The sequence below is a fragment of the Pangasianodon hypophthalmus genome, chromosome 12 (assembly GCF_027358585.1).
Source record: "Pangasianodon hypophthalmus isolate fPanHyp1 chromosome 12, fPanHyp1.pri, whole genome shotgun sequence".
Classification (NCBI taxonomy): domain Eukaryota; kingdom Metazoa; phylum Chordata; class Actinopteri; order Siluriformes; family Pangasiidae; genus Pangasianodon; species Pangasianodon hypophthalmus.
The window spans coordinates 8,870,397-8,893,220 of record NC_069721.1 but is presented as its reverse complement, the minus strand read 5'-3'; the positions used below and the strand labels follow the sequence as shown (position 1 = coordinate 8,893,220).

The window sequence follows — 22,824 nt, the reverse complement described above, 5'->3', positions numbered from 1 at the left end:
CATGCAGACACGGGGAGAATAAGTGAAACTCTACACAGACAGTAACCCGAGCTCAGGATCCAAACAGGGACCCTGGAGCTGTGAGGTAGCAATGCTTCACCATGCTTCACCATGGTGCCACCCTTGAAAAGGGTTCTTTAGAGCTAGAGAAGAACTATTTTTGGTTTCCTAAAGAACCATTAATTTTAGTTTACCTAAAGCGCCTCTTGGTTGATAAGTATTTAGCCTTTTTCTTTTGTTGCTACAATAAATTGAATTTTCCACCACAAAGTTCTTTTTACATAATGGTAAATTTAATGGTGGGGATTTTTTTTTGGCTCCTACAAAAATAATTAAAGATCTATCAGTGAAAATGTTCTTTTCTTGCATGCTCCGCGTAGATTGTGCACTTGTAATGCGGCTCGATAACATGCTCATCTGGTAGTTCACAATTATCGTGTGTAGGATAATTATCGAGATATCAAATTTGGAAATGTAGGATCTGACTATCTCTGTTTTCTGCCATCCTCCCATGCCTCAGCTATTTCCCTTTCATGTGAGCATGCAATAACATGAAATCGGCTTTGGGGAAAAGAGAGAAAGATCAAGAAGCCTAAATAAAAAGATAGCATATCCAGCTCAGTAGTATATTGGTATTCTATCCACATACTTAGAGGATGCAATACAGATTACTGTACCTATAGATATCAGGCACGATTTACTCAAGTAAACCATTTACTGTTAAATGTTTGAATGAAAATTCTACTCAATATGGCCAGGCAAAACTTTGAGTAACTGTTAGCCACTCCTGGGGCAGTTTCTGTGACAGGTCAATTATAAGGAACATAGCTTATTTAAAAAATAACCCAGTTCAGTGTAAAGTCAATTAAATTTCACTATGTGAGAACCTGTTAATACTTCCATCACGTCAGCACTTGTACATGACAAGAATATTTGAATCAGGCAATAAGGGACCAAAACATTACCCAGCCTGCACAGGGAGTCTTTTGTTTTGATAAATGTTATCAATAGTATTTTTTTCTTGTGAATTATTCAACCGTTTCCCATAACCATTTAAAACTGTCCTCTGTGTTCTGCCAAGAGTAGGACAAATGCTAATCTAAACTCCAGCATTCTTTTCTGTGATACAGAGTGTGCCACTCAAACCCAGCTCACCTTCCCCAGAGCACAGAGGGCAAGAGAAACATTAACCTCAAGGTCACAAATTTGTCCAGCTATTTTGCCAGGTACTGGAGCTGGCTGACTAAAGCTGCAGGGGCATGCACACTAAATGCTGCCAGGTAGCATATTAAGAGAAAATTACTGGTATTCAAAACTAGACCTTCTCAGAAAAAGTTTATTCAGGAGAAAAAGCAACGCCAAATGTTAGAGTGAAAAACAGCTGACACAATACAAGCCAAGTGTGAAGGTCATGCACTGTCAAACCAGATGCACCGTAAAGACCGTTAAATGATTTAAACATACATTATGTATATGATCCAGACCATATGTCAGTGTAGTTACTCCTAAGTCAGGACACTACAGATAGAAACAACAATTTGGTCACATCAATCAGTTTTCAGATTTTTGGATAAATTGTGTCTCTAATATGATAGATACAAAACAGAATATACAGTATAACTGTCTTCATTTAAACTGTAGTAAAACAAACTTATAAAAAGTCAACAGAAAAGTGTTAATTTTACTGTTTATGTACAATCGTGTCCACTAGATTTAAGCTTTGCAACTTTATGAAGTCTTTAAGATCGGCCCACTTTGCACAATTATGTTATATATTCCTGAAAATCTTGTTTCCTGATATACACTCACCGGCCCCTTACAGACACCATACTAACACTGGGTAGGACACACACACACACAGCACCCACACACCCCTTTGCTCTGAGAACAGCCTCAATGCTTAGCGACATGGATTCCACAAAGTATTGGAAACATTCCTTTGAGAGTCTTGCCCATGTCGACATGATTGCATCAGATAATTCCTGCAGATTCGGCTGTACATTCGTGCTGTGAAATTTCTGTTCTACCACATCCCAAAGGTGTTCTCTTTGATTTAGATCTGGTGATTAGAGAGGCCACTGAAGTACACTGATTTCATTGTCATGTTCATGGAGCCAGTTTGAGATGACTTGTGCTTTGTGGTATGGCACATTATCACTCTGAAAGTAATCATTATAAGAGTCATTATAATTATAGGTAAAGTGTGGCTATAAAGGGATGCACATGATCAGCAACAATACTCAGATAGACTGTGTCATTCAAACAATGACTGATTGGTGTTAAGGGGCCCAATGTGTGCCAAGAAAACATTCCCCACACCATTACACTACCCCCACCAGCCAGGACTGTTGACACAACGCCCGTTGGGTCCATGGATTCATTCTAATGATGCCAAATTCTGATCCTACCATCTGCAAGTCACAGCAGAATTTGACCAATCTTCTTTGAAACTGTCCAGTTTGGGTGAGCCTGTGTCCACTGTAGCCTCAAATTCCAGTTCTCAGCTCACGGGACCGGAACCCAACATGGACTTCTGCTGTTGTAGCCCATCCACCTCAATGTCTGGCATGGTGTGCATTCAGAGATGCTTTTCTGCTTACCACAGTTGTAAAGCGTGAGTGACCTCTCTCATTAAAAAGAGACTTCTACCCACAGAACTACCACTCACTGGATGTTTTTTGGGTTTTTTTTTTTTTTGCACCGTTCTGTGTAAATTCCATAGACTGTTGTGTTTGAAAATCTCAGGAGATCAGCATTTTCTGAAATACTGTGATTAACCCATTCTGAACATTAACTGTTATGTATCATTATGAGAAACATGTCAATTTCCTTTCTATGACTTATGAATCACAGTTACTAGAGTGGAAACATCTAAAATCATTTTTCTAGATCACTTGCAATCATGAAATTTGTTATATTTATTCCTATGCCCAATTAGAAGGATATTGCAAAGAGATTTCCCAAAATGTTGATAATTGTTAGGTTTTCATTATAATAAATACTAGAAAAATACAAAAAACATATTGTTTTAATTCCAATGTTATCCTGAGATTAGATTTTTTTTAATTTAAGTGTGCAAATTTACACATATTTAATTAGGGGAAGCCTCATTTGCATAAATAAATGTACATTTTTGTAAAAGTTTTGATAGAAAAAGTACTGGTAAGAATATCAGCAATCTGCTAGCAAATATCTACTGTGATATCTATTGTTTAAAAAAAATGATCATAGCCACCTGTAGGGGGCATGGTGGCTTAGTGGTTAGCACATTCCCTCACACCTCCAGGGTTGGGGGTTTGAATCCTGCCTCTGCCCTGTGTGTGTGGAGTTTGCATGTTCATGTGTAGGCTGATAGGCATTTCCAAATTGCCTTGTGCACCGAGTTCCCTGGGATAGTCTCCAGGATTCCATGCGACCCTCTGTAAGATAAGTGGTATGGAAAATGGATGGATGGATATTCATCTGTAGTGTCTTGCTTTAATAAGACCATACAATGACCTTTAAACCTCACCCGCATTAAAACAAATTGTTCCTGGTCTCTTATCACCTACTTGAGTCTCTAGGAGAGAAGTAGAAAAGGAGGCAATATGCATGAAAAGAAAGTATATTCTAAAAAAAAGCAAGAAAGTAATGGATCAGCTCACACAGTTGAAACCTAGAGGCAACCATCAGGGTACACCATCCTCAAACTGTTTGCTTCCCTGAAATTCTTTTTCCCATTGTACTATCCTGCCTCAACTTGGGACAAAAAAAAGAAAACTTCTTACAATCTGTCTGGTGACATCAATGCCTAAATGTAATTTAGAGCTGAATTAGCTAATAGAAATTCAAAGATGCAAAGTGGAGCAGGCTTGCATTCATTACAGACATTAACTGCCGTGCTGGGACCATCTAATGAAAGTGTCTGTGTGAGGGAGTGTATTTTCGTGTCTAATGAAGATGCCTCTGTGTGTGTATATGTGTCTAATGAAAGTGTCTTGTGTGTGCCTTTAATCAACATCCCTGTGTGTACTTTGTGTGTGTGTGTATGTGCTCGTATTATGTTTGCATGTGTGCATGCAAGCAAATTACTTTGGCGAAATTAGTGATGTATCGATATCCTTAAAGGTTTTCTATTCTGTGTGCATGTGGAAGTGGACACATGGACCCAGGAGACGCAAGGCTGACTTTGAGGTACCTTCACAAGGACGAAGGCTTTTGAAATTCCTGTACACACAACAGGGTCGTTGATATTGACAAGGCTGACCCACATGTGAGAGCAAGAGATAAATTAGCCAGCAGAGGTGTCCAATACCACTGACACCACAGATGATTTACAGTTTGAGGACGTCTTGATTGATTCAGGGCTGTGACTGGTTCTAAAGTAAGCTGAGACCAATGAAGACTTCTCATTTCACCCATATCAAACTGAAACGTTAAAGGAAAAACCATCCATGTTGTTTTTTCTTATAATTTTCATCAAATGAGTCCATTTGTGACTCCAAATGTATTCATTGTTTATAACTGACAAGAACATTAAGATGAAAAAAATCATTCCTAGTGTATGTTTTAAATAATTATATGACACAAAGATTTTTCTACATATTAACACTAAGTGACTAGATAACTACTTTAATTGATTTAATTGCATGAATCTATTGGAAATTCCTATAATTTACTGATTTTAATTTGCTTCTTCTGCATTCTGGCCTGCAAAATGTCTACCAGATTTTTTACCTCAGACAGAAGAGACAGCAGTCAAAAAATATAGGCACCCTGACAAGAACTCACTGGTTGTGTCTCAAACTACCTTCAACAATATATCAAAGCATTGCAGGTCTTCTAATTGAAGGCTTCTGTAAATATGAACCTTTCCTTTAATATGAAATTGCTTTAAAATATGAACCAACTCGTTTGAAAAGTTAGAAGAGATTATGATTAGAGTGAAAAGTGAGTTTAGTGATCGTATCTTTTCTAATCATTTCTTTTGGATGGAATCTGAAGAAATTCCTCCCGCTCATTGAGCTATAATAAGCTTTGGTGTCATATTCTCTTAATAAGGTTGTTATGGTGCAGAGGTGTAGCTATGAGGGGATTTCGGGATTGAACCCCGCTGAAATATTTAATGACAGCTCCAAATGCTTATTCGTGGGTGGTTTATATAACATACATACAGTGCAGCTGATTATATACTTGTTTTGACCAGTAACTGTGCTACACTGTTGCTCAAGACATCATTACATGGTTTACTGTAAGAATAAAAAAAGAAGCGTTGGTCTGCTCATGTCATTTTTCTCCTCTTACTAGCATGTTATTTTAATCATTTCAGTGGAACTGTAATAGATGTTCTTAATATGGTAAGATCTGTTGAAGACAGATCATGCCCTAAATAATTAAATTAAAAAAATTTAATTCCCACTACTGACTGGCATCCTTTCACAATAGATAAGCGTGTCACACTAATCAATATAATTGTACAACTCATGTGGTGGTTTTATTTAGTATATTTCTTCAGTCCCCCATGATATTTTTAGACTAGGTTATCTTACTGTATTTCAAACCATAACACCTAGACTCCTGACATACTGCAAGACCAGAAATACCCAGAACAGCCTGGCATGACTAGGTAGAAAGTTTTTGCCAAGTTGTAAGAAAAAAAGTGAAAAAGACATAAGGGACAGAGAACAGAGATGTGCAACGAACACACCTTTCACTCAAAAAGCTAGCAGCTTCCACCATCACTACTACCAGCAGGTTGCTATGTTACCAAACTTTGCTAACTGGAGACTCCTCCTGATAAAAGAATTCTTTTTTTACCCTATTTTCTCCCAATTTTAATCATTGCTAATTCCCAACCACTAGCTAGCCAATGCTCTTGACACTCGAAGGAATGCTCTAACTGCCTTCTTCATCATACATGAGTTCACAGAAGAGTTTGCTTATGATAGATTAGTGTCACTCGACTTGATGGGGAAAGAGTAATATTGATTTTGGCAAGGCCAGTTATGCTTTCTTGGACTCCTGGACACAATAGTATGCTTTAATGTAGCATCATTAGGATTCAAACTCGCAGTTTTCCAACAATAGGGTGAAAAGTTATGGTATTCACTGACTGAGTTTCCCATTTCCCAACTAATATTTTTTTTTATCAGATTTTAATGCAATGTTTAGTTAAAGCAAAAGCTGAGATAATTTAAATAATTAGTTTAAATAAGTTTCCCTTTACCCCAAATGTAGTTGAGACATGTATCCACAATGTGCCTTTTTAGTTTTCTCATCTCCATATATGACATGTGACGTCATACAGATGGGTCAGACAGCAGCATTTTCTCTTCCTCTGACTTTACAATATGAAACAGCTGAAAGGTTGAAGTACCGCTCACCACTTTCAGGGATTTCAGTAACTGATTTATCCTGGTCAGGGTGGCGGTGGATCTGGAGCCTATGTCAGGAACACTGGACAGGAGGTATGAAAAAAAGCCTGTGGATGGGACACTAGTCCATCACAGGGCACCATGCATGCACACACATTCACACCTAGGGGCAATTTAGCATTGCTGGTCCATCGGACAGCTCTTATGAAACCCATACAGACACATGGAGAGCATGCAAAACTCCACATAGACAGTAACTCAAGCTCTGGATACAACCGGGGATCCTGCAGCTGTGAGGAGACGACATTATGAGCTGCGTAATTTATGACATGAAAGGAATATGTGACATTAAATTATTTTCTTCTACCATAAAAAAGGCTGTTTTTGTTTTACCTTTAGTAACCACTGTATGCTGCACAGAGTCACAGGGAATCCAGAGCCTATCCTAGAAAGACTGGGTGCAAGGGCATCTCACACACACACAGAGAGAGAGAGAGAGAGAGAGAGAGAGAGAGAGACTGACGTAGGGGCAATTTAGAGTAGCCAGTCCACCTACATGCATGTTTGTAACAGGTGGAAAGAAACCAGAGCGAAACTCAGAGCTCAGGACAGACCCAGGAGCTGTCAGCCAGCAGCATTACCCACTACACCACTGTGCCAGCCGGTGCATTTTTCATCATCTGTTATCCAGTAAAAAGCCTCCGTGGTGTGGAGAGAACTTTATGGTTATATCACCATGTCTATCATTAAAAGTATATTTTCAAAATGAATTATGGGTCTTTCAGCTAATTCTCGTTAGCCACAAAGTGACAAACCGATGCCTGTTGGATATTTGGGGAAAATCAAGCACACCTTTGGTTTTTTTGGTTTTTACTGGTGTGTCCTTGTGGAACCTATTGCAAGATGACGTAAAGTGAGTGCACGAGAAAGAACGCATGAACAAACTGAAAGGGCGTATGCAGAAACACGCACTGTGTGGTGAGGAGGTGTGCGGTTTAGGACGCAGCCATTGGACTCAGAGTGAAATGGGAGGGAGCCGAAAGTGCAAGGAGCCTCTCTCTCTCTCTCTCTCTCTCTCTCTCTATCCTGGCAGCATCTCTTCAGGACCGTGAATGGCAGGACGAGGGCAGGCGTCTCACACAATAACCTTTAGGACGCCCTGCGGGGGGAAAAGAAGATTTCTGGGACTCTGATTATTCCTGTAGCGCTCGTCCAGTGGATTTTCGGGTCACCGTGCAAATTTTTTTTTAAAAATAAATAAATAAATAAATAAATAAGAATCCCCCCCCGCGTGCGTTATGGAGCGGCGGCGGCGGGCGTCTCTCGCGCTCGCGCTCAACTTGGCGGCGCTGCTGCTGGCCGCGTGCGCACTCAGCACGAGCTACTGGTGCGCGGGAAGCCGAAAAGTGCTGAAGCCGTTTTGCACCGGGCCGCTGCCTCTCAGCCACAGACACACACACTGCATCCGATACAACAGCTCCAGCGCTAACGACAGCCGCCAGGTGCAGTACGTGTGGGAGACCGGAGAGGACAAGTTTGTCCTGAGGAAGTTCCACAGCGGTATATGGCTGTCCTGCGAGCAGAATATCGACCTGAGCGGTAAGAATAGCTTCTCTGGCTTCATCCCACATCTGAGCATCAACATCTGTTTACATGTATGCCACTTTTTGACTTCTTCAGTTATCTTATTTATTTGTTTGTTTGTTTTTGTTTGTTTGTTTGTTTATCTATTTCAGTCATTTATTTATTGTTTGTTTGTTTTATTTGTTTCAGTCATTTATTTGTTTGTTTGTTTAGCTGTTTATTTATTTATTTCAGCTATTTATTTATTTATTTCAGCTATTTATTTATTTGTCATCTGTTTGTTTATCTATCTCTCTATTTATTTGTTTATTTATTTCAGTCATTTGTTTCTTTGTTTATCTGTTTATTTATTTATTTCGGCCATTTATTTATTTCAGTCATTTGTTTTTTAACCTGTCTCTCTATTTGTTTGTTTATTTATTTTGGTCATTTATTTGTTTGTTTGTTTGTTTCAGTTGTTTGTTTGTTTATGTATTTATTTATTTATTTCAGTCATTGTTCGTCTGTTTATTTGTTTGTTTGTTTGTTTATAGCCACACTTTGATCTTATAGTAAAACCACTCTTATAGGAGAAAGGGTACTAAACTGTACCATTCCTTGTCTCTGGTCTGATACCCTTAAAGGTGCACTTTTTATACCTTTAGTACATGTCTTTTACCTTGAAGGGTGCATATAGGGTAAAAAGCCTAACTCTAAAAGGTCATTTTGTATCTTAAGTCATTTTTAAAGGTGCAGTATATCCACATTACCAGGTGAAAGCTGCATAAAGGTGCATAAGATAAGGCTGCCACCCCAGAGACACGGAAAGGTACCGTTAAGTATCCTTTTTTATCTGAGAGTGTACTGTCATTGGAAGCACCTCTAATCCATGACTCAACTTCAGTCAGACTTGTATGATACCATATTTTAGGATTTATTTGGATTCTTTGTCCTTTACTCCATCCTTTATTAAAATGGTGTAAATTAACCTATGGGTTATGTCACAGCCTTCCCACAGAGGATGATATTAGATTAGATGAGAGGTGGCATTGTACGAGCAGAGTTGACATTGCTGCTAGTATTGTTCGAGAAAGCAGAAAATGACTTGTATTTGTAGAATTACATTATAAACATTGATACATAATGAACATTGGACATGCATGTGTTTTGCGGTCATGGCTTTGGGGGACCGGGCGTGCTCACAAACTCGCCTGACAACGTCATGGACTAATTTGCATATTCAGTAAATCCTCATGATATTCCGCATATCAAAATGTTTTACATGAAGAAGAAAGATTTTCTGAAGAATAGAAGAGAATAGAATAGAGTATGAACTAGAATAGAGTTGTCAGACTATAATATAATAGATATCATAAATTATTATAGAAATATAAATTATTTCTTATAGAAAGTCTAATCATGGCACCACAAACATAAAATAGAATCAAACCAATTATTTAGCTATATATTCACAAAATACTATAATATTATCAACAATGCAAACAAAAATAATCCATGGTAATAAGTCATTAAAAAATAGGCATGAAGAAAAAAGGTTTTGGATGGAATAACTCGCTGTTATTAATTGTAGTTATAGCCATGAAAAGAGAGTAAGAAGGAGAACAAAGAAGTTTGTGGGTGGAACAAACAGTGATGTGGGTGGAACAAACAATCAGTGATTGGTTGTTGGGAACAATGGAGATCAATGATTCATTGTTGGGAACAATGGAGATCAGTGATTGGCTGTTGGAAACAATGGAGAGCAGTGATTGGTTGTTGGGAACAATGGAGATCAATGATTCATTGTTGGGAACAATGGAGATCAGTGATTGGCTGTTGAAAACAATGGAGATCAGTGATTGGCTGTTGGGAACAATGGATATCAGTGATTGTTGGGAAGGAAGGTGATCATTGATTGGTTGTTGGGAAGAATAGTGATCAGTGATTGGTCGTTGGGAAGAATGGCGATCAGTGATTGGTTGTTGGGAACAATAATGTTCAGTGATTGGTTGTTGGGAAGAATGATGATCAGTGATTGATCGTTGGGAAGAATAGTGATCAGTGATTGGTCATTCAGAACAATAGTGTTCAGTGATTGGTTGTTAGGAACAATGGAGATCAATGATTGGTCGTTGAGAACAATAGGCTCACAAAAGCGCAACTCAGTCAGGCTTTACAATCTGGTGGTGAGTCGAGTGAATGTGCTCTCTCAGCTCTAACCAGCAGCTGTGATGTGAGCTGGAGAGCTGTATCGAGTGCAGGACTGTCACTAACATCTGCTCAAAAAGTCATTCAATTTATCACTAGGCTCTTGTTTGAAATAAAGTCATTAAGGTTGTCTAAAAAGAGGCAACGATGTTGGGGGAAACAGTGAAGGGGGGCTGTTTGTGTCTGAATTTGGGGTTTCAGTACCACTAGCTTCAGCTACCTTCCACACAAATTACTGATTAAACCACTGTTATCAATCACAAAATTAAAAATAAAGATTAGGGCTCTATTTCTGTGTGGATTCATGTTTTTTGGTACTGGAATATGATTGATGTGAAATTTGTTTTACACTCCTCTATTCAAGACAAAAAAATCACAAGTCTCCAGTGTAATGAAATGTAGCCACTATTGAGTTTATAGTTACCATCCATTAAATCTGTACTGTCTCTGTTTACAGGTGAGAACTGCAGAAGTTTCATATATATCCCCCCTCCACATGAGAGAGGTAAGTCCTGATTGTTTGATTTCTGTAGCTCTTTGTGAATATGCAACCAATTTTGTAGTATATGACTGAAGGTACTGCTTTCATTTTTAGTTCATTCACTTTTATCATCTCACTTTTGTCATGACTTTTGAGAGAATTATGTTTGACACCTTATGTGAATAGGTTGTTCAGACTAAGATCACATCTGCCATCTGGTTGTCCTTGATTTGACCTTTGGGTTTTTGTAATGCAAGCCTTTTTAGCATATATTTTTATTGTATAATGCATACTATAATGCAGACTTGGTAAAATAAATTATGTGGCAGGGCATTTAGAAAATATACCAAGATCACATTGCTTTGGGTTAGCTAAATTATTTTCTATATATATTTCCCCCAATCAGAATCTGTACTTCATTCTTACAAGCAAAAAGACAGGATTATCTCTAGTGTAAAAGTGACAGAACTGAAATACTCATCAGAGATTATAACATAGTGGTGTGGTCATGGTGGCATGTTAAGGAGTATTTTTACACAAAACTCTTGCTAATGTAGTTTTGACTTGGAAAAACATATTGATGTTCTGTTTATCTTCTTCAGAATTTTTTTTTTGGTTAAAAACAATTGAGAAGTCCTCTAGGGGTGCACAAAATTATGCAGATACATACAGTATACTTCACACTAGCAAGCAACATGTGTCCCTTGTAGTTTGTCTCTTGTGGATGTTTAGCTACTGGTACTTACCAGCCTTTTTTTTTTTTTAGCTCAGATAAGAAACAGTACTAGCCGAAATGTAAATGCTTCTAAGGCTAAATATTTCAACACGAATGAAATATTGCACTAATCAATGTGAAAATTTGTTGTTTTATTTTACATGTTAGGATTTGTACTACCTTCTTTGGCAGAATAGCAAAGCAAGCTAACTGTATTAGCTACATACATTCACCAGAGGCACCAACAACCTTTGCTACTTCCTTCCAAGCTGAAGTTTTGTTTGTATTGTATCTATAAACACTTTAAAAGGTTTAAGAGGTTGTATATGATGGGATAAGATACGATGGGAACTGACATCCGGTAAAAAATAAAGTTGTGACTGGGGGATTGAAGAAATGTCAGACCACATGTATCATAGGACTGGTTTTGGAAAAAATTAGGCAAAATTAGGATGTTGCATAAAATAGAGAAAATCTCAATTCACATGTTTTTGTGCTGCCTCTGAAATCACAGCTCCGTGTCATGCACGTACATAGGAAACGAACAGTCGCCTGATGTTCAATCTCCCTCTTTCCTCCAGGGGTCTTGTGGCTGTGCATCGTTGCAGAATGTCTTTACATCCTGCTCCTGGCCACTGGTGGAATCCTCATGTCTATCGAGGTCTGCCACTTTGGGAACGTCATTGATGGACTCAAACTCAATGCCTTTGCCGCCATATTCACCGTTTTGTCAGGTAACTGCATTGATTTGGTTGAACTGCATTGATTTGGTTGAGCAATTGTAAGAGCAAGTTTGCCTTCTGCTTGTGCGGGTAGTTTCAGAAACTGGCACACCCACACCTCATTATGATTCAAATGAAAATGTCACGTTTTGCATATCTCTGTGATCACATAGCTGTCTTTGGGGATGGCTTGGTGTGTAAACAAGCGGGAATGGGAGCAGCAGGGCGCTGTACAGATGTCGTTTCAGAACTTTGGCCATGTCAGTGACACTTTTCTCAGAGGATGGTGCTGTTTGTGGTGTGAGGAAAGTGAGGTTTAGATGTTTGTTCTGCAGCAGGCTGGCCTTTGCTTTTCCTGTAGACCAGGCATCTGAGTCGTGATCCTGCATTCAGATAGCATATAAAAGACCAGATTCAAGATTCTCTATGTGCCTCACATTATACAATCCTTTGCCAATCTTTGCCTCTTTATGCATTTAAAGCTTTTACATTTAAAGTTTGATGGTAGTACCTGAACAGAAGATTAATGCTACCTTAAGAAAACTACTCTATTTTTACGTAACTTGAATCACTGAAATATATATATACAATACCAGTCAAAATTTGGACACACCTACTCATAGAAGATTTTTCTTCATTTTCACTATTTTAAAAGACATTAACAATATGAAACAATACATATGGAACTTTGCAATGAACATGAAAAGTGTTAAACAAATCAAAACTATTTTATATTTTGAATTCTTAGCAAAATCTTAACAGAATTCCTGATGAAGCTTTGCACTTGAAGAGACAAAACTTCTTTAAGTTCCCAAAATGCCAAGTACTTCTTGTCCCAATTGCCCAAGTCCTGAATAAAAGCTACTTGTTTAAGGAAACTGTTTATTTTTTTAAATAAAAATTATCTGTTTTGGGTAAAAAGTACTTATTACAAATACATTTTGATTCAGAAATAAATTATTCCTGCCACATCCCAAAAACGTCCCCACACCACCACCCTGTCATGGATTATTTTCCTTTAACAGCACACCCTGCCATGTTTTATTCCTTACATATTGACAGTGACAGTCCCTTGACTCCTGTTCATTATTATGATATACAGTCAACTCCAGAATTATTGGCATCCTGGCACCAGAATACTAAGCATTACTTACAATGATATATTTCTTTTTTTTAATCCAAAACCAGGTGAACATATTTCTCATGCTCATAATGCATAACACTCATACAAGTACAAGCCAAATCCATGTTATATTTTGTATTTGTTTCTCTGGAGTCAGTTGCAGTACCAACTATACTATTGATTCAGGTAGATCTTTTAAAATAGTACTGCGTAATGATTTTTTGTGATGACCGCAGTATCAGTTATTGCATTGCTGTGTAACTTGCAACTGAAGTTGGCATGAAGAAGGCCGAATGTGGTCTGTTTCGCTGACTTCTCTTATATGAATTAAGCGGATTGGTAAACGCATTTTGTTACACTTTTTTTTTATTTATTTGGTCTGGTGCAATGAAATCCACGCAGAGGAGATTTCACACCCTGCTGGAAGGACAGATTTATTCATTAATCAATAAGACACTCTGAGCTGAAAGAGAGAAAGCAATTGAAAGAGGTAGAGAACGAGACAGAGGCTGGTTGATATGGAGATATTATACTTTATACGTGGAAAACATTGCAGTAAAGCAGGGAAAAGAGCTTTCTTTGCATTTATAGTAGGGATGAGCTCTTTTAATGCTAAGTCTCAGTATCAGTCTTATATTGGCCTGAAATGCTGGATTGAGCTGATCTTACATGTGCATCGGATACCGCACAGCAGCAATGTTTAAACAAGATTTTACAGTTATTCAAGTGAAAATTCACTGTAACATTTTACTATACATATTACATATTAACAACTACTCTTATTATCATATGCCACAGTCCTTATCATGTGCTTGAATGTATCAACCTCCTGTGAGATTGTCACCGCAACTATTTTTTATAACAAAGCATCTTGTTAATATTGCTGGCAATGAATTGTGCGGATAGTTAAGTAATATAATGTTTGGGTTAATCTACATTGTGTACAAATACATTAATAATGTAAATTATCTTTATATCTTAATTAAGAGAATGAGTTAACAAGTTGTTAATACATGACTATTAGCAATACTAATGGCTATTCATGAAACGTGACTCAGCTGGCTGTTAATAAGGAAGCATATATATATATGCTTCCTTATTTCCTGATGTGCTAAGAATTTTTAATGTATTAACTCACCATTATAAAAGCAGTAGTTAAGTATTAATGCACTATATGGCCAAAAGTTTGTCGACACCTGTTCGTCCCATTCCAGTTTTAGTCCTCACTTTGCTGTTATAATAACCTCCACTCTTCTGGGAAGGCTTTCCACTGGATTTTGGGGCATGGCTGTGGGGATTTGCTCATTCAGCCACAAGAGCATTAGTGAGGTCAGGCGCTGATGTTGGGTAACGAAGGCCTGGGGTTCAGTCTGCGTTCCACTTCATCCCCAAAGTGTTCAGTGGGATTGAGGTTAGGGCTCTGAATAGGACGCTCGAGTTCTTCCTCTCCAAACTTGGCAAACCATCTTCATGGACCTTGCTTTGTGCACAGGGGCATCGTCATGCTGGAACAGTTTTGTGCGTCTTAGTTCCAGTGAAGGGAAATTGTAATACTACAGCCTTCAAAGACATCCTATACAAATGTGCGCTTCCAAATTTGTGGCAACAGATAAGGGAAGACCCACATATGGGTGTGATTGTCAGGTGTCCGCAAACTTTTGGCCATATAGTGTATGTGTATTTGTGGACCTAATAGTAAACGGTTAACAAAATCACTATCAGATATATTCATATCAGTACTATATCTCAAGAATGAAAAAGACTGGTGCATCAGTTATTTCTACTTCTCTAGCTGTATATATTTTTTTTTTCAAACAGCTCCCAAATAATAATTCTGCATAATCCTTTTAGAATGTAGTGCTTCATGCAGATAGATTGCACTGTATCATTTGCTTTTGACGCAAAAGGATGATCACAATGGATGATCACCAAATGAACTAATATGTCTGACTTTGTGTGTACTGTATTCCTGTCGCTGAGTAGCACCCACTGAAGTCCATCAGGACAGATGGCTGTGTCTCCTAAAACATTCATGCCCTAATCCCTTAAGCAGTGCCACAAAAGTAAATCAGTGCTAGACATCTGAGATAAACGATTCTCTTCATTATAACAATTTTATATAAGTTCCCTAGTGCCTTCTAACTGGAAGAGCTTTTAATAATGACATCAAGACGGAGCATAAACATTAGAGTACTTGGATCTTTAGTTAAGTGGATATGTAGATTGTTCAAATATGTAGTTGGAGAAAGGGAGAAGAGCTGTCTCATTAGGGGGTGACTCTGGAAGGGCCATGACATTCAGTGTGTCTTCTAATGGGTCTCATCTCTTTATATGGTGTAACACTGTCCCCTAATGGCAAGCTGCAGTCATGTCAACATGAGAGACGATTCTGAGACATGCAAAAGATAGATAGACGTGAATGTATAAACAGACAGATATGTATGTTGTAGATAATATAAGAGAAATTTACAGCCAGAGAAATTGCAATAAAAGAATAATGAATACAATCAGATAAAGTCAATTGACAGTGTCAGTATTTGCCATTCATTAATTAATAATGTTGGAACTAAACATGGTATTAAACATTATACTTCTACAGGTGTCACCTAGATTTCAGGATTTAGTGCAAAAAAACGATCGCAACAGGGTTAAGAAAAAAGATAAGATAAGATCCTTCAATTCTATTTATCAGGGCCTAAATACCAATTGCACGGTCCTCACCAACTAACCTCAAGTGACACAACAAATTTTAATATGTAGTCATTTTTTTTTTCCAAAAAAGTAAACCAACATTCAGAAACCAGGTGGCAAAAAATATGTACACCCTTCCTACTTCCACAATCACTTCAAGCGTAATTAGCAGCCATGGGTTACTAAAGAAATTCACAAGATTACTTAACAATCAAGGAGTGTGACTACTGCTATAAAAGCAGAACTTCTGGCAGTTTGGTGTTCTGGAGCACTCAGGTGTGTGTCAACATCATGCCAAGAAGAAAATACATCAGCCATGACCTCAGAGAAGCAATTATTTCTGCTTATCAATGTGGAAAGGGTTATAAGGCCATCTCTAAACAATTTGAAATTTACCACTCTATAGTGAGAAGGATTGTTTACAAATGGAATATATATGTCATAAATGTGTCATGTGAGATGTCATATGCTTGAGTGCCACGGCAGCCTGTTGTTGGTAATATTTGCTACATTACTATAGTTAGCATATGTTTTATGACAGCTCTTATAATAAATACTTTATGAGATATACTTTATATACTTCATGAAAGCTACATTTTATACCAAATACTAATTTCTGATCGACTTTATTTTCTTTTCATTTTCCACTGATTCCATTTAATGCATTATCACTTACATGTCATGAATAGTTCTGTATATGTCCTTAAAAATTTTAAATTTAGGACCCTTAAGGATTCTTTGGGTGTCCTTCTGGGTGATCCAATGAAGGTTTTATGTAGAACCATACAAGAGAATGTTTTCCTATCAGAAAGTGTTGCAAGTAGAACCCTGTCAGGGAGCTACAACCGTTAAGGGCTGCATGTTCTGTCATGACAAGCCCTTGACTGTGTGATACTACCATGGAATTAGCAACAACATACAATAACAGAACTCATAACCATTTTTGACACATTATGTATGCCCCAGGACATTTCTTTTGAGGTCAGAGTGGATGTTCTTTGTCAAACATCATGATGAACTGTATGTGTCATAAGATAAAAGTGATAGCTAGAACACACTTAGCAAAAATCAGTATGTGGCATGAGCATCACATATCAGGGCTTTACACATCATGGTATTGTGTTATGACAAATTTCAGTAATGGTAACATGACACAGCTATACAACTGTGTGACATGGTTATGGCAGTCTTATGATGCCAGATTCAGATAATTAGTACATGTTCATTGCAAGAATACAGAATAGCATGCAATGCAATGAATGATATTTTGAGCTCAAATATGCAGGGACATTTAGTTTTATTGACATTTTTTTAAGTGCAAGTGCAACTTTTCCTACAAAACACTTTTTGTAGAATATTTTGTGACACTTGCCTTTGAGACACTTTTAGAGGAATCTTAGTCCATTTCTCCATGCAGAACATTTTTAAGCTTCTTTACATTCTTAGGTTTGTGCATTTGGACTTTCCTCTTCAATTCATACCACAAGTTTTCAGTTGGGCTTAAATCCAGAGACTAAGACGGTCATTGCAAAACACTGATTTTGTGGAAGTGTGTTTGGTTCTTCATCTAGTTGAAAGCTGTCTCTGGTCAAGTCTGAACTTCGTGGCAGAGGCAACCAGGTTTTGGGCTGAAATATCCTGGTACTTAGCAGAATTCATAATGTCATCAATCTTCACAAGAGCCATAAAGCAGCAATGAAAATATCAAAGATCCACCTCCATGTTTTACAGTGTGAATCAGGTGCTTTTCCTTGTAGTCTTCTTTTGTCACCAAACCTGCTGATGGTATGCATGATGAAAAAGTTTGATTTTGGCCTCAATTGACCATAACACATGATGCCAACTGTAGTTCTAATGATGCTTGGTAAAGTTGACCACTGCATTCCAGGAATGCTCTCAGGAATGATTTCTTTCAAGCAGCTTGTTATGGAAGTGGAGTTTCACAACCGATTTGTCAGCCACAAGAATCTAAACAGTGTACAGGCTCTTTTTTTCCTCCTTCACCATCCTGCTCACTGTTTGGAAAGAAAGTGTGCTCATGGGTATAATCCTGGCAAATCTCCATCTGTTTCAGAAATGCTTATATATTTTTATATGTAATGCTTGATTTATGCAGGTCAGCAATCACAAGTGTGGGAAATTCTTTGCTTTTTCACATGGTAATGTATGATTTTATGGTGGATGATGGATTTTACATGTGTGTAACCTTATGTTTATACCCCAGGGAACTATGACATGGTTAACAGACTGTTTGGGGACTGAAAGAAAATGACAACCAGTCGTGGATCATTTGTTTGATCATTTGTTTGCATTTATTAAAAATATAGGGGTCAAATTTGACATGTTTTTGTGACAAAATACTACTATACATGATTATGTACTATAATATTACTACACAATTACTATACAAAATACTACTACTACCTTATTGTTTAAGTGGAAAATTATGTCATTATTGTATGTAATGTTTATGTTATATCATTGTTGCTCATTTGTATTAATCTTTATGAAGCCCATAATTCTTGAGGACATTCTCGTATATTAAATAGTTCGTTCCTATTATAGGACATAAGGTGCATTGTATACTAACTATAACCTGCTTTTATTTTTTTTTTGTTTAGAGCACCAAATAAAGTGTTTTGGGTGTTGTTCTGCAGGTCTTCTTGGCATGGTAGCACACATGATGTACACAACAGCCTTTCAACTCACTGTAAGTCTGGGCCCTGAGGACTGGAAACCCCAAAGCTGGGATTACAGCTGGTCTTACATGTAAGCATCTTCTGCATTTACTTTACTTCACCCTTTTTTAATTCTTATTCACGTACTGGCTGCAGAAACTTCTAATTACATGTGTGTTCCTTTCTGCAGGTTGGCCTGGGGTTCTTTCACAGCATGCATGGCGTCCTCAGTGACTACCATCAACAGATACACAAAGACTATCCTGGAGTTCAAGCACAAGCGGAGGAACATGGAGAAGAACCTGAAGATCAAGCAGCAGCTCCTGGAGTTGGATTGCCCAGAGCAGATGTGGGACATGTATATCAGCTCGGTGCCCAGCACAGCCGAGGAGCTGCTTGAGCTGTCCAGTCCAAGCCGTAAGCTGTCCAACCACGACATGGGCGATCAGCAGGGGGAGGAGTACTGCTGAGGCTAGCCTGGGGCCTCGTTTACTAAACTGTGCAGAAATTCCATGCTAAATGCTTGAGAATTGGCATTGGAAATCACAGTGTTAGCCTGCTATCCCGCTGGCGGGATGACATTCTCATCGTCTTTAGAGCATTACTGCTTTCGAAAAATCTTTGAGTCAGAAGATGCAGTTTGTTTCCTGTAAAATGTGATATATTGTGGGGTATTTGAGAACTATCTGTCGCTTCCTTTCATCAAGCTGCTACAAAATCTTTAGTAGTTGACCACACTGTAAATAGATTGTTTGTTTTTATCTTTCAGCTTTGCCATGTGACACCGCAGCCAATCAGAGCATCTTATTCAGAAGCGTGACTCTAGGAGTTGCATCACAGTGAATCTGCCTGACAGGTGGATTATACAGTCTGTCTGCAACTTGCACGCAAGGTTCAACGTCTTAACGTAGTAGGGCACAATGTTCATTAAGCTTCAGGGCAAAAATATCCAGAGTTATTCAACAGTATAAACATTTCTTTACATGTATTCACCTCTACAAATCATAGTCAAGCCCAAATGTGAACAGTGCTCCTCTCCCACAGCCACTCCTCAGTGATATATACAACATATCCTCCAGCTAAAGAATCTGTTGCCTTCTGGTGATTTTGTGTGCTTGTGCTGTTTATAAATGAGGCCCCAGGACAGGCCTTGATTTTCTAACTAAACCTCCCCTGGCGTATTGTATGACCCGCTGCTGCTTGGCACTGCCACGTGCTCTTAATGAACTAAATCTGGCCTCAGATTACAGTGAGGGCTTCAAGCCAGGACAGACTGTTATCTGGCTTCTCTACAGAGTTTAATCAATGACTGTATATAGTGACTGGTTTTTATGTAGTGTGTTGTATTGTTGGCTGAAGGTGATGCTGTGGTTATTAATTTTATATTCAATATATGTATTGATGTTATATACAGATAAGTGACAAATTAAAGGAAAAAACATTACAAAGTGATTTAGTAAGGTGTTCAGCCAACATGAGTCACCAGAAAAGCCTCAGTGCACCGTGGCACTGATTCTCCAAGTCTCTGGAACAATGCTGGAGAGATGAACCCCATTCTTACAAGGACATTCCCTCAGCTGGTGTTTTGATGACGGTGGATGAGAGTGCTAACATATCAGTCCAAAATCTCCCATAGGTGTTCATTTGGGATGAGATCTGGCGACTGTGAAGGCAATAGCATATAATCATTTTCATACTCATCAAATCATTCAGTGAGCCCTAGTGTAGTGGGGATTGGGGGAGGAGTTATCCTTAAGGACAGTGCGCCCATCAGGATCGAAATGTTTTATCCTAGTATAAAGGTGATCAGTCAGAAGAACTTTGTATTGATTTGCAGTGACACTTCAGTCTATGAGGACAAGTGGACCCAAAACCATGCCAGCAAAATAAATACCCCTACAGCAAAACAGGGCCGGTTTTTCCTTTAAATTGTCACCAGTCTATTAGTTTAAGTATAGTATATTAGCTCTGTCACTGGAAGAATCATCTCGTGTAAAATAAGTACAACAACGTTTGCCGTATAATTATTTAATATTGTGCTGTCTATGGGGTTATGTTTTTGTCTATGTTTTGTTCATGATTTTTCTAGTCCTGGATTTTCTGGTTTTCACTAATTTGAAATATTACATCTCTGTTTTGCATCTCTATAAAGAGACATAGTGCATTTGTTTATGATATTGATCAGGATTCTGTTAAACCAAAGCATGCTCAGAACTGAATATTCATTTACAGTAAATTTTCTGGGTTTATAACCCTTATGTGGGTCAAACTAAATTTGTTCAGTAATACAAGTATCATATCAGTGTTGTGGCTATTTTTCTACAATAACTGGGGATGGTAGTTATTTATTTGTATTTAATATTACTACATGTGTAAAAGTAATGCTTTTGACAGAGTGCAGTCATTCTATTTCAATGTATCAACATGTGGCTCTGCAAAGCTTTTATATATTATATAGAGCCATGCTCTCTGTGCAGAAGGGACGGCGTTACACTGTCCCCTGTCAATCAGAGTGACATGAACCAGTTATAGGCGTCTTTAAGCTCGTGCATGATGAAGAGGGCAGTTACCGCTTTCCTCTGAGTGTGTTACACTGTGCTGTAATATAGCATGAGCAGCAGTTCAAAAAGATGCAGTGGCTGGCTGGTGTCTCACGTGTTAGCCTTCACCTTCCCCAGTTGGTAGCTGTCATATGATAGGGAGAGCTGGCTAGTGGGTGGGATATGGTAAATGAACAAACTGGGGAGAAAATGAGGTCAAACGTACCATAGAAAAATATATGTCTTAAAACTGTTTGGAACCAAAGAAAGTCGTTCACTCATCATGCATCACAGCATGCATAAGTCTGGCCTGAGGTGTAGTAAGTAAGAAAGTGTAGTACAACAGCTTGATTGTAATAAGGGTTCAACTAGAAAAGGAAATTCTCCAAAGTGAATGCTCATCAAGTTAAACTTTACTTGAATTTTTCCACTGTGCTATCACTGTTATCAAGCTTAGCTGACCATGTGCAGAGACTTGAAATAAATCAAAATAAACTGGAATAATGCAGTAAATGCTGCATAATTACATTTACAATTATTCAAATGTTGTTAAGTCTGTGCCACCAAAACAAAACTGTTTACACTTTGTGATCTACATGTGAAGTATATAATCAAAGTACAAAAAATATAGTCAATCTGAATAGCTAACACTAGTTAAGTGCTTGCGAGGTTACAGCAGACACTATTTCTCCATTTACACATGCTTAAATTTGCTTTATTTTGTCCTAATATATGTTGTCATTATATACGATCACCTTCCACAGGGAACACCTGTACACCTGTACATTCAGTCAAGACCAGGCGATGTTTTACCGATCTTCACCTGTCCAGTTTCGCTGAGTCTGTGCCCACTGTAGCCTCAGATTCCTGTTCTTGGTTGACAGGAGCAGAACCTGATGCCATCTTACGCTGTTGTATCCCATCTGCATGAAGGTTTGACGTGTTGTGCATTCTGAGATGCTTTTCTGCTCACCACAGTTGTAAAGAGTGATTGTCTGAGATACTGTAGCCTTTCTGTCAGCTCAAACCAGTCAGGTTATTCTCTTTTGACCTCTGTCTTCTGATTTCGCAGAATTGTCGCCCACTTGGTTTTTTTTGTTTGTTTGTTTTTTTGTTTGTCTCATCATTTGGTGTAAACTCTAGCATGAAAATTGCAGAAGCAGTTTCTAAAATACTCAAACCAACAATCATGACAAGTCACTGAGATAAAATTTTATCCTCAGTCTGATTTTTGATGTGAACATTACCTGAAGCTCTTGACCTCCATTGCGCTGCTGCCACATGATTGGTTAATTGGATAATTGCGTCAATGAGCAAGTGTACAGGTGTTCCTAATAAAGTGGCCAGTGAATGTATGTTAGCTCTCATTTTGTAATACTGGAGTATTATCAATAGGTTTTATTGCACGTTTTCCTCAACAGTCAAGGGACTATTCATGGGGACCAAAAGTGATAAATGCTTGAATGGCCACAAGGAGGCACTGTGCTAAAGTTTTTGTCATTGGCTGTTGACTGTATGCACTAATATTACCCAGTGTCCATTTGGGCTTATTATTTACTTCTTATTTGTACCTCATTGTACGACTGTGCTACATGTGCCCTTTGACCAGAGGGACATTTAAATTCACTATGAACCACAAGTGTTTTGCAAAGAGTAAGAATAAAGAATAAGAATAAGAATAAATGATGACAGAAGTTGAGGATGTCTTGTCTCAGTGTGACTGTGTTAATGTGCTTACACTCACACACTA

The 22,824-nt window shown here is 38.2% G+C and overlaps 1 protein-coding gene across 2 annotated transcripts; it reads left to right on the top strand.

The window, feature by feature from the left end:
• The first annotated feature begins 7,322 nt into the window (after positions 1 to 7,322).
• gsg1l2b (gsg1-like 2b) lies at positions 7,323 to 22,776 on the top strand. 2 transcript variants are annotated; one of them, XM_034309637.2, is made up of 6 exons: positions 7,323 to 7,952; positions 10,582 to 10,629; positions 11,902 to 12,054; positions 18,514 to 18,625; positions 18,725 to 18,951; positions 19,304 to 22,776. In XM_034309637.2, the coding sequence occupies exons 1-6, from the start codon at positions 7,652 to 7,654 to the stop codon at positions 19,375 to 19,377; spliced, it is 915 nt and encodes a 304-aa protein (XP_034165528.1). In that variant the 5' UTR covers positions 7,323 to 7,651; the 3' UTR covers positions 19,378 to 22,776. The 2 variants fall into 2 exon arrangements, with proteins under 2 accessions (XP_034165528.1, XP_053094952.1); XM_053238977.1 differs by having other exon boundaries at positions 7,324 to 7,952; positions 18,725 to 22,776.
• The last annotated feature ends 48 nt before the right edge of the window (positions 22,777 to 22,824 follow it).